Here is a 12,702-nt window from a genome sequence, read left to right as displayed (position 1 = left end):
AGATTCAAAAGTAACTTCCTCTCCCCTCCAGGAATTTATATACGTAAACACAAGTTGGCTTCCAAAATCATGACTGTGAATGCGTATGTTTGACATAATAGCAGCCCAGAATTATTAAGTTCAAGAGTTTTTGTGGGGTGGGTAATAACATGGTGAGGGGAAGGGATTCTAACAAATAAAAATTGGTGAGATGTTATCAAAATTGGGAAAAACTTAAAAATGTCTATCTTTGGGGGAAATATTGCCACTTACTGGCATTTAGAATACTGGCATTTTATTCTACTTTAGCCAAATTGCATTTTAACAACTATAAGCACAAACAGATTTCATGTGCTCAATAAAAGTGTTTGCATTTGAAGATAAAAGCATTTAGTAAGCTGTCAAACTTACTTGGATCGCAGAAAACAGAAGTGATGATGGGTGATTGAGATTTTGGAAGCTGTAGAATTTAACACAAAGTTGAGTTTGGACTCTTGGAAGGATAATTGGAAATCATGTTATTTTAATTTCTCACAATTTCATCAACATATTTTCATAGAGGACCTCCAATTTCCATCTTCACGCCTGTAGACACCTGTTACTAATTGCATCTGCTTGGATGTGTGGCCAGCACTTAAAGTTCAACATTTCTAAAAATGAACCAATTTTCTTTCAAACTCAGCCATACCTTTGAGTCTTCACTCTCCTGGTTATGTTTCTTTCCTTTCCATATCCAATTAGTCACCAAAGTCTGTTAGTCTTCCTTGAGTGGTACTCAGAGAGGTCCCCAGACCAGCAGAACAGTTGGAAACTCATTAGAAATGCAAATTCACAGACCCCACTGCGGACCTACTGAATCAGAAATTCTGGAGATTGGACCTGGCTGTCTGTATTTTAACAAACCTTCAGGTGGTTCTGATGCATGCTCAAATTTGACCATCACTGCCCTAGATCAAATCCTTATCAACTAAAGCCTGAGTTATTACAATATTTGCTTATTATATCTAGCCTTCCCCTTCTCCAATCCAGCCTGTTGGGTTGGAAGCCTAATTCAATCTTCCAAAAATAAACAAACAAGAAAAAAACATTGCTTTCATCAAGTTCACTTTCTTGCTGAAAAACTCCTTCTTGTAGACTGTGTTAAAAAGAACTGTCTCAGTCTGGCATTTAAGGCCTTTTATAATTTGAAGGAACCTTGTGTGTGCTCCTTTGTCCTTTTCTCCGGCCTGTCTCCCATGCTCCTTTAAGGGTCCAGACCATTGAAGGTTGCCCTGCCTACAAGCAATGCAGTGCAGTGGCAAAAGCACAAATGCCTAGCAGAAAGACATTCCATAAATGATAGCTCCTTTCCTTAGTCCAGTCTTCCTTGGAATGTTATATAGCAGTTTCTCTCCCCTTTGGGATTCATCTGTATTGCTCGATGATTTTAGATTTCTCAACGTATTAGTGTGTAGTCTCTCCAGTTACAGTATAAACTTCTTGAGGTCAGGGACCCTTATACTTTTTGTATCGCAAAGAAAGGCATCAAGCACCATGTCCTATACAAAGTAGGCCTTTCAAACTTTGCTGCAAAATAATTTTCTAGCTTAAATAACACCTAGTTGTTTCATGAAGATTAAGCATGTAAAAACACTAAACCTGGATTACCAGTGTCCAACCTGGGAAAGTCCAATAGATTATCACTTACTGACAGGCATGTAGGAAGGCTCAGAGTTAAGTTCAAACAAAGAATTTGAACTCAAACTAGAGAAGCAAACAGGACCCTAATTAATGAGTTTGCTATCTTTTCCCCATGGGGTCGTAGCACTTAAAAAGCATACATCTGAAATATGCTTCTTTCCCTGAGGCTGCCAGACATACTGACTGTAACCTCCTTAACCACAAGAGGTCAAAGTTCTATTTTCTATCACCATACGTAGTAGCATGTATGCATGCTTTGCTGATTGGTTTCTTCTGTGCTTCTGCTTAAAGTTAAGGCAGGCAGCAGGAAATTGAGACCAGGAAATCTACAAACTCTCCCAGCTCTAGTGGGCAGCCATAATGATGAGGCAGACGCTTTGGGAAGAAATTATGACTATAGTTTCTATTGGCTCAGCTCCCCAGAATTTTTTTGCATTAGTAACAACTTACGCCCCACCTGATTATCTGTGTTGCCCACCCCTTCCCCATCACCCACTGCTGTGTTATTTATACTATACTGCATCAAGCAGTTAAGGTCCAGCTTAATATAACATACTGTAAAGTGATATGTCCCAAAGCCAATGGTTTAATGGAAAGCGGGGGGAGGGGGATAAAAAAGGCACTAACAGAGCAACTCAAAAATGCATTTTCAAAGAAAAATCTGGATGTGTCTAGATGTCCTTGAAGTATTTCCCCCACCTGCCAAAAATTCATTCCTAGGATTGTGTTACCAGGCACTATTGAAACCTGGTAGAGTAATTCACTAGTGTGCTTAGAAATTCCCTAACACATCTAGTGTGGTATGGATTTCAAATCCAGTAAAACTTCATTAAGTTGATACTGGTAAGCTGTTCCTATAATTCAAAGCAACTGTTATTTTTCAGCTAGATACTCTATTGTTCTGTATAAACAAAGTGAAAAACCCAACGATGGTGGACTTGAATCCTTTTTTCAGTCATTTGCATTTTCAATTATTAGGATTTTGCATATTTCTTTTCCCCACTTTTTTTTAAAAAAACAAAGGTGAAAAGGGGCTCAGAAGGAAAAAAAAAACAACACCCACAACACATAATCTCTGTTACAAGGATCACAAAGAAAGGGTTGAAAAGTTTTTCTGTAAACATTTTTTCACAAGAAAAAGACAAAAACTATGCCTTGGATATTCTCAGCAGCACATTTTTGAAGTTACTTGACCAAAAAGGAAGAAAATGGACATTGAAAAAAAGATAATTAGAATAGTTTCAACTCTTTCACTTAAGCTGTCTACAATTTTACTTACTCTAGTACCCATGAAATATGAACCACAATTTTCTAATTTTGCTAGAATATCCAGAGCTATGCCATACCAATGCTTAATCTCATATTTTAGGACATGAACCATTCAAATCTATGATCATATGATAAAAGAAGGAAATAAAATGCCAGAAGGCTACTCTCAGGGAGTGCTAGAATAAGTCCAGAAAAGGCTGAGGGAGGGGGAGGGTAGCTCTATCTCCGATGAGGTAAATGCTGGTGAGAGGTGGTGGAGAGAGACATGCAGGAATAGAAAGATGCGATCTTCTCTGCACTGGGTTTCCTGGCTTCTTTGAATTTGCTAGTCTGGTGATCCACCTCAATTATATGAGATTTAGGAGAGGGACAACAAAGAGGATGATGGGTAGAGTTGGCCAGCAATGAGCTATTTGGTTTTTAAATCCAAATCTGAAGGCACTTTCCTATTGGATAACTTTTCCTAGTTCATAGGATTGTTGAGAGAAATTAGTTAATATCTTTTTTCAATGTTTGATTTCCCCAAGCATTATTTATTTCAAAGATGTTGTCCCTACCACATAGCACCTAAAAGGGCAGATGGCCAAATGAGGGATGTACTTAAGAGTTAAAATTTTAGTTGTGCATATTTTACTGATTTTTGTTCTTTTAAAAATGAGTTACCTCATAGCATTCCTCCAGAGACATTGTTTTATATGACCCTGTAGTGGAAATTCTTTGGGACTTAATGATGAGAAATGAAAAGGAGTTTGTTTCATCAAACCTAATAATAATGTTAAGCTTTGTTCTCCTAACTCCATTTTTAGCAACAAATAAAATTAGTAAAACCACCACTCTTTCAAAAGACACAACTCAGTCAAAAACTATCAAGCTGTCTGAAATTCTACTATTAGATTTTCTTTCTTTAAAGGCCTTATTCCCTGTAAAATATGAACATCCATAGGAGAGGTCATACACTAAGCCATTAATCAAAAATACCTTACTCTGAGTGAAATTTATCAGACTCTTTCTAATGTGACAGCTGGGGCAGAGAAGTAGTTTCTTTTATTTATTTATCTGTTTTGGGGGAGGTGGAAACAGAGGGAAGGGACAAGAGGTTATTTCTCACAAAGACACAAATTTGTCTGAAAGCAGTTCTAGTCACTAGGAAAGCAATGAGGATCTTTATTCTCTCAAAGACCTTGGAAGGCAAGGGAATGAGCTTCAGTGTGTGGACAGCTGATTAGAAGTTAGAAGTATTATTTTGTTAGACATATATCATATAATACAATAAAATTATTTTAGCAACTACAAAGAGTCCACATTGCAAACATATAAATTAGCCTTCATGATCTACAAGAATTCAAGCACTAACAATATGTTTAAAGAAACAGAATGGAAAAAAGTTAGAGAAGTCTAATCTATGCTGCATTCATTAGCTAACATTTTTACATATAATTCATACCCAATGGTATAAGGAAAAGTAAAATATGTGGTCCTTGCCTTCAAGAAATTTACCACCTCGTTCGGAGACAAGTATAACATATATAATTTTTAAAAATCTAAGGTAGCACATAAATCAAGGACTAGGCTGTCTGCTACTGACAATATAATAGGTGCTTGGAAATGGGAGATTTCTGTAGCCTGGAACAATTCACAGAAAGTTCATGGAGACCTTGAAAATCAGATAGGATTTGGTCAGTCAGTGATTACTGAATTGTAACTGGCACAGTAGAACCAAAGGGATTTCTTGTTGGAAAGTAGTGATAACTAAGTTTTGATCTGTAGAGAGGAGCCAGATAACAGAAAGTCTGGAAAGCTGAGCAGAGAATTTTGGATCTGGTGGTGGTAGTGGGGTTGGTGTGTGTGTGTGTGTGTGTGTGTGTGTGTGTGTGTGTGTGTGTGTAGGGGGACTGGGTTTCAATAGAAAACTGGGGATTATCAAGCAGGAGAGGGATGAGATAGTGACAGTGTTTTCATGTGATTAGCCTAGCATTGTTTTGCAGGATGAACTGCCCATATATATCATAACACCTTTTATAAAGGAGCTCAAAATATATTCCACAGACGATAGTTAATTCATCTTAATAACATCTTATTGATACAAAAGAAATGCAGCTTTCATTTTTCCCTGTTTTGTAGATGATTTGCTCCAGGCACTGAATAAATGAAAGGCAGAATTAAAAAAAAAAAAAAAAAACCACAGTATCACAATATTCAATGGTTCCTAAGTACCAGCTAAATTATATTTTCTCATTTTCTATGACTCAAGCAACGAAAGTACATGATGGACCTTTGTCTTCAAGTGCCATTTCTGGACCCTCATTAGTGTTCAAGGCAATGTTTCACCATGCTCAATTACTGTTTACTCTTCCTATAGCCCCATACCTTCCAACTACCTCCAACTCTCCCAGCTAACAACTGTCTTGGATTATTATGTTCCAGTCAGTCTTCTACCATCATCATTAGCATATTCAACATCTCTGTATCAACCACTCACCAACACGGACAATGGTTTGGTTCATCAATGCAATGCAATATTTTCCACTTCCTTCTATCTCAAATTGAAAAGCTGATTAGTCCTTCAGAAGGTATAAGGGAGTTAAGAACTCCACATACTAGATTCTGGCACCCAAGTGAATTCCTTCTCCAATTTAGGTTTCATGATGAGAATTAAAGAATTCCCCCCAGTTAACTCCCTCTGGATCCTGACAAATTTTCTCATCCTCCCATGCATCTTAAAGTCACTGTTACTTTGCTTACAAGCTAAGACTTCACCTGTATTTCCTGTCTCATGAGGGCCTTCACTTCCAAATATTCTCTCTGGTATTACAACCCTCTCCCTCCTTGGTTGCTCCTATCCTTCAGTTTCAAGTAAACAGACTAGCATATACGTAGTAAATGCTCAGTAAATGTCTGATGATTGATTGAAGCTCCAGATCTATATTTTCGAGTATTTGCTGGAATTTTTTTTAAAAAAACAGCTTTATTGAGACATATTGATGTACAAAAAATGTACATATTTAATGTATACAATTTGATGAATTTGGGCATATACATACACCTATGAACTCATCACCACAATTAAGGTAATAGACATATTGCTCTACATTTTCACTTTGTCGCCCCATTGTTACCTCAAACCTCACAAGTCTAGAACAGAAATCATTAACTTCCTACTAAATCTGGCTCTTCTCTCTGACTTTCCAGTTCTTTCGGATGTACCATAATCCTCCCAGTTCCCCATATTCAACACCACAAACGCTTGGATTCCTCCATCTGTAGTTATAACTAGCTAATTATTAAGTCTGGTAATTATATTTTTTATCTTCACAGCACTAGGCATATGGAAGGCAGTCAGTCAATGCAAGGTCCATTGCATCTGCACCTATTTGACTGTCCCACTGGAATAGCCTCAGTAGATCAAATTGCTTCAAATCTCTCCATCTTCCGGTTCATCCATTCATCCGATCTTAAGATTTACCTTCCTGTATTTAACTTTGTTCATTGAGTCTCCCTTACTCAGAAATGTTTAGTCCAAAGGCCAAAATCCTTCCTAGCATTCAAAAACCACCATAATCTGAACCCAATCTAGTTTTTCAATCTTATCTCTTATTATTTCTCTAGAAGAATTCTGTATCACACATAGTCCAAGTGATTTTATCCCACTCTCAGATTGTGTGTGCACACACAACTTGCGAATGTACTCTCCCCGTCTCCATGCCTTTGCTCAGGATATTTCCCTGCTTGGAAATGCTCTTCCCAAAATTATTCCTAACAATCCTCTAGGGTCAGTTTACTTTTTGTAAGCCTTCATCTCTTCCAGTCAAAAATTATATTATAGAGTAAGTATCACAGATATTGCATATTTGATATTTCATGTGCTAGACTTAACATCCCAACATTTTAAGTTCTTGAAGAGCAGAGGTCACATAGTATACTTCTGTATTCTTCCCAAAACCCAGTAACTAAATTTACCAATGCAAGGCAATGTTTTCTACCTCTTAGATAAAAGTCTTCAATAAAGTGATCACTAATCTTTAAATTTAATTTCTATCTCACACGTCAAATAATAACCATTTAAAAATTGTACCGAGTTTATCATATTTAAAGATACTCTGGGTGATGAACACACAATGGGATTTATAGATGATGTAATACAGAATTGTACACCTGAAATCTATGTAATTTTACTAACAATTGTCACCTCAATAAATTTAATTTAAAAAAAAAGATACATGAAGGCTAATTTTTAAATTCTTTATCAGGAATTTTAAAAAATATTATATTTTTAGATGTTATTATATTTTAATATTATTATATACAATAGGCATAACATAATAACACTTAGTACTCTAATTCAACATTTAACTGAACATTGATGTTTCTACCTACATTTTATGAAAGATTTAACAACCAATTTAGAATACTTGTCTTCATAAATACTAATGTGGTTCTAAGGGGAAATATCTTAAACAAGTGTGATTTATAACTGAAAACGTCAAAGGAAAAAAACATGTTTTAAATCAATAAAGAGTAAATATTTGAGAGGAAAGGAACAAGTTTATTGGTTAATTTTTTTAAAGTTGTGCTTTAAAATTTTTTTTGAGAGTTTAGCTACTGGTATGGAAAATTCTTTTAGTTATACACTAAAGAAGTAAGCACAGATTAAGTACAAAAAAATTCATATCCTCAACATTTGGTGTAATATGGCAAAAATGTTCATTACCATGATATTAAGAAATATCAACAGTGAGTTTGAATAACTAATTCATAAGGAAGAGTTTGAACTGGACCAAATCCTGGGTTTTCTTTCATCACTCCAAGTTTCTTTTCTATTTTAAACTAGTGGCAACAGAAATTTCTTTGTTTGAAAGTCAGGAATGCTGGAAGTCTTAAGTGATAGAACAGGTAGCTCAGCTTTTACTTCATGTCTTTCCTGGGGGGGAGGGGAAGGGAGAAAAACACTGGATAATTTTGTTTTTATTTCTGGAAAAATAATTTTTCCATCAATCTTGATAATTCTCTAAAATAAACTGTTAAAAAGTTACAGGCCAGTCAATCACTTCACCATGATTTGTAGAAATACTATACATTAATTTCAAGAACACATGGCTAACTCAAGTTTTTTTACTACTCTAAAGGTCTAAAAGGTGCTCTTAACTCTTTAACAAAATTTTAGGAAAATTTCACGAGGTCATGATGTATTTCTGCATCTCAAATGCAATATTTTTGAACAAAAGAATAGTAGAAGAAATCTAGGCTCAAGAGTCACACTGCATGCCATCAAATTTATTTTTAGGGTACTGTACAATTTTAACTGTGGAAAACGTTTTGTGTTGCACCAAATGCTTAAGAACCACATCTATAAAGAAAATGGAAATGAGAAGTTAAGAATTTACCATTTTCATTAAGATGGAAAAAGTCTCTTCGCTAATATTGAGATGACTGCCTCCTCCAAATTAAGGTTGGACAAAATAATCACAACTTTGGGAAGGCATAAAGTGGAAGGCAGAGTTTGTCATTTAAAATATGTGATTCACATTCTAAACCACCTTAATTGACATTTAAAAATTCAAGAGATAGGAACTCAGATAATTCAACAAAGCTGGGAGCAATAAGAAATACTTAACAGCAAGCATTTCCTAAATCACATAAATCAAATAAAGACTATAAACTATATAAATCAAATAAAGTCAAGACAAATAAAATAAAGACCAGAAACTATTTTCTCTTTAGCTCACAGTTTTTCAGAATCACCAACTTGAAGGGCAGGCACTCACTCTGCTAACGTACACAATGGAGAGAAAAGCCTGGAAACCCTGAGACAAACGTTACATCTGTACATCTCCACATAATGGGAAGGAGGGTACAGTGGGAAATTTTTCGCACTTTCCTCCACTTCAGACAGAGCAAAACCATAGTTAGTATTACAAACTTCTAATTCCCATGATACAATCAAAGACAGAACCGAATGAATGGGGTGTGGGCCAGGGTGTATGGGGGAAAGAGGGAGGAAAGGGGGTGGCCTGAGAAGAAAGTTTGAGTCAATTTGTAAAGCTTGAGTGTATTAACCTTTTTAAAAGCCCTAATATTTCTCATTATCTTTTTTCTCCCTGTTTATTTTTATTTTTTATTTTTTATTAAATACACACCAACTTCCTGGGACTCGACACAGACGATATTCAGTTAAAAGGCCTGGTGCTTAGGATACACAAGAGTCTTTGGTTAGGTATGTGTCAGGCACAGATGGTCCTTTTTGGGGGAAGTATCTTAAAAATCACTCTTTTGTGATCATGCATAAAATGTGACCAATTGCTTTTTAAAAAAATGAATTCCATGCATCAATTAGTAAATTGAGGCCCCCATCCACAGCTCTTTGATTGCTACTAAAACATAAGCTATTTACTAAACATTTTTGTCTGAACTTGAGAAAAGTTTGCTTTCACATTTTTAGAACATAATAAGGAAGTGACGCTTTAGTGTTTCTAGTCTCTGAGTTATTCATAAATGGGTTGTTTAGGCTATCTTGCAAAGGAAAAAAATAAAATGTGAATGCTTAGAAGTTAGTAGACTTGGGTAACATTTAGTAGATGGCTTTAAATGCACCTATTTAAAACCATAACAGCATAAAAAGTATGAGAATAGCTTATTTCTTCTTTAATAAAATGAAAATATAACGGGGAGGGGGACTGGGTAGATCTTCAGCAAGAAGTTGGGTCCCATGCAGCAGTCCCTCATCCAGGACAAAAAGCTTCCCTTAACAACATGCAACAGTCATTTTGTGGGAAAGGCTGGGGAAGGGACTGGAGAGTCATCTCCTAGGCGATTCTGATATGGGACCCAACATTTCTCATGCTGCACTATGGGTTGGGCCAGGTGGGGTAGCGAGATATAACTTCGCCCTTAAGAAGCAGCACCAAAAGGGGAAAAGAAGTCACTTCGCTCTACGCACACAGGAAGAGACCGATTTAATGCCGCCGCCACCGACATCCCCTTGTCTTGCTCCGCTCCAACTTGTGTTTGGCAGGGGGCACAACTTGCGTTTTACCCCACAAATTCCGGGACACCTCCATCTCTCCCAAGTCTTCCCGCCTCCAATCCTCAAGGGTACCACGCTCAGCAGGCGCAGGTGTCTCGCTCTGGCCTATTTTTATAATGCCCCCACCCCATCCTCGCCTCGTTGCGCGCCCCAATCCCTCCCCGCCTTCCCAACGTAGTACATAGCCTCAACGCCAGGAAACACTTAGAGCCCAATTCCCAGGTCACCTGGCCAGAGCGCCCGGCCCTGCCTTCGGGGGAGCCCTGAGACCGCCTCTCGGTGCCCAGTGAGGAGTGCGCACGGGGCTCTGGGGTAGTCACATGGGCGGCGGGGCAGGCCTGGGCTTCCTCACCTGCATCCCGGGCACTTGGACCGCCACCGGTGAGTGGGCCATGAAGGCGACTGCTGCTCCGCACTGCTTCTGCGGCGGTAGTGCCTTGAGCTGGGACTGGCTCTTTCTTCGGGGGTATTTCGGCGGCCCTCCCAGGCTTTTCGACCCGGGCCTGGAAGGACACACAGAAGTGGGGTTACTGGGCTAGTGGCGCGTAACCCGCAGCTGAGAAGTCGGCAGTTCGCGGGGCTACTCCCTGGGACTCAGTCTACCTTTCTGGCGCCCGTCGGCCGCTGTTACTGCCACCTCCTCTGCTGCTCCTCCTCCTGAATGTGGGGCGCTGTATGTGGCGGTGGCTGGGACCTGGGCTCGAGTGATGCCGCTCGTCTGCGCCTAGCCGCTTTAGGAAGAGGAGGTGGAGGCGCCTCAGCAACCCGCCCGCTCGCCTGGCGGGGGAGGCGGTTGGGGGCGGTTCCGCCGTTGGCCCTGCCCCCGCCCCACAGTCGGGCGGTGTCAGGAGAGCTAAGGTTCCGAGTGAAGAGGTTTGCCTGGGGTTGCTGGAGCCTGAGAAGGCAAGACTCTCCCCGCACGCGGAGAGGAGAACCCGGGGACTGGGGACCTGGTACACGGCTCGGCCTGGAGAGATAATGGAAAAGTTTGGGTGACCTGCGGTTATGAGGGCGTCCTAGACGCGGCCACGTTGCAGGGAGGCATACGAGGCTGGGGCACACGCAGCCTCGTAGACTGTTTGAGTTAAAACTTGGAGAGTGTTGGAAGTCCTTCTTGGCTTCCCAATCTGATCGAGAGTGGGGCACAGAGGGGCACAGAGAGCCACCGAGTCGGTGGACTCCTGCCCATTCCTGCGGTGGGGGTCTCCCCAGCCTGGGGCCGTGCCACCTGGCAGATCCGTAGCCACTCTGATGCTTTCGGGATCTCTCGCCCCCAGACATGCTTCAGGTGACCTGAATCTGAGGCTACACCTACCTCTTGGGCTATCCTTTGGTGGGGGGGTGGCCAGACTGGAGCTTCTGTTTATTACAAGTTCTGCACGTTTAATAGAGAGGGAAGTTGGAAAACAGATGGTACATCTGCAGAAAAATTAATGAGGATGATCATCAGTACGGTCACAGTGCATATTATTGAACTCAGCATACACAGCAGTGGTTCCAGCAACTCCTTGCCTCCACCCCATTTCATGTTCCATTCCAGGAGGGAGACAAGGTCTTTTGAGAGTACCCTAATAACATTAACAATGGTAATAGCAATTTCAAGAATCTCATTATGAAGGGACCTCTGGGGACCCACAAGGGGTTAATTACATTTTTAAAATGTAATATCCGAGTGCCAATTTAAAATGAGGATGAAGTTCCCTACCTTGCAGGTTGTTATAGGTCTGTACACAACACAGTATTGGGGCCACTCAATAGACACTCAATTAATGTATTTTTGTTGTTCCTTTTGAATCTTTTAAAGATAGCATACTATTGTCAATATCATTATTATTCATGGGTGCCATTTTCTTTGTGCCAGGGACAAAGTGTTACCTAATTGAATCTTTACAAGGGAGGTCATATTGCTTTACAAGGGAGGTCAAATGCTCCCCATTTTACAGATGAAGAAAAAGGCTCAGTGAGCTGAAATAATTTGACACAAAATACCGCACAATTAAGAAGTAGAGCTGGAAATTCAAACCCAAGTATCTCTAACTTTTAAGATCTACTCTGTTAGCAACTTTCAAGTATACAAAACAACATTGTTATCTATAGTTACCATGTTGTACATTAGGTCCCCAGAACATATTCATTTATAACTGGAAGTCTGTGCCCTTTGATCACCTTCACCAATTTCCCCCATCCCCTGCCCCTCACAACTACCAATCTACTCTCTGTTTCCGTAAGTTTGGTTTTTTAGATTCCACATATAAGTGAGATCATACTGTATTTGTCTTTCTCAATCTAACTTATCTCACTTAGCATAATGCCCTCAAGGTCCATCCATGTTGTTGCAAATGGCAGGATTCCCATCGTTTTTATGGCTGAATTATATTCCAGGTCATGTATATACACCACATTTTCTTATCTATTCAGATGATGGAAGATATAATTGCGTTTTCCTTACTCCTGGTTTCCCAATTCCAGGCCCTTATTACTTCTAACATGAAAAGAGGCCCCAATCCAATCTCTAGCTCCCACTCACCCAGCTCACACTCAACAATGCCAGCCTGACCAAAAACCTGCAGTGCCACCTAAACTTTAATGTCCATAGAAATTCCCTGGGATTCTTTTGAAAGTGCCGATTTTGATTTAGCAACTCTAGAGTGAGCACAAGATTCTTCATTGCTAACAATTTCACAGGTGATGCCAGTACTGCTGATTCTTAGAACACACTTTGAGTACCAAGGGTTTGAATCAAGCTCCATCAT

At 39.5% G+C, this 12,702-nt stretch overlaps 1 protein-coding gene across 2 annotated transcripts in view; it reads right to left on the bottom strand.

Moving 5' to 3' along the window:
* The window catches only part of STK26 (serine/threonine kinase 26), a 64,108-nt gene extending 53,380 nt beyond the window's left edge, over positions 1-10,728 (bottom strand). Inside the window, exons 1-2 of one of the 2 annotated variants that reach the window (XM_019719511.3) lie at positions 10,553-10,728; positions 10,302-10,452 (exon numbers count right to left, since the gene is read on the bottom strand). In XM_019719511.3, the coding sequence (XP_019575070.1) occupies positions 10,302-10,343 (42 nt within the window). In that variant the 5' untranslated portion in view covers positions 10,344-10,452; positions 10,553-10,728. The remainder of the gene's footprint in view (positions 1-10,301; positions 10,453-10,552) is intronic. The other variant, XM_019719512.3, reaches the window with a different exon arrangement.
* Between the last annotated feature and the right edge of the window lie 1,974 nt (positions 10,729-12,702).

The sequence above is a fragment of the Rhinolophus sinicus genome, chromosome 18 (assembly GCF_057876585.1).
Source record: "Rhinolophus sinicus isolate RSI-liver-muscle chromosome 18, RSI-T2T, whole genome shotgun sequence".
NCBI classification, from domain to species: Eukaryota; Metazoa; Chordata; class Mammalia; order Chiroptera; family Rhinolophidae; genus Rhinolophus; species Rhinolophus sinicus.
This window is presented reverse-complemented; position numbering and strand designations above follow the sequence as displayed.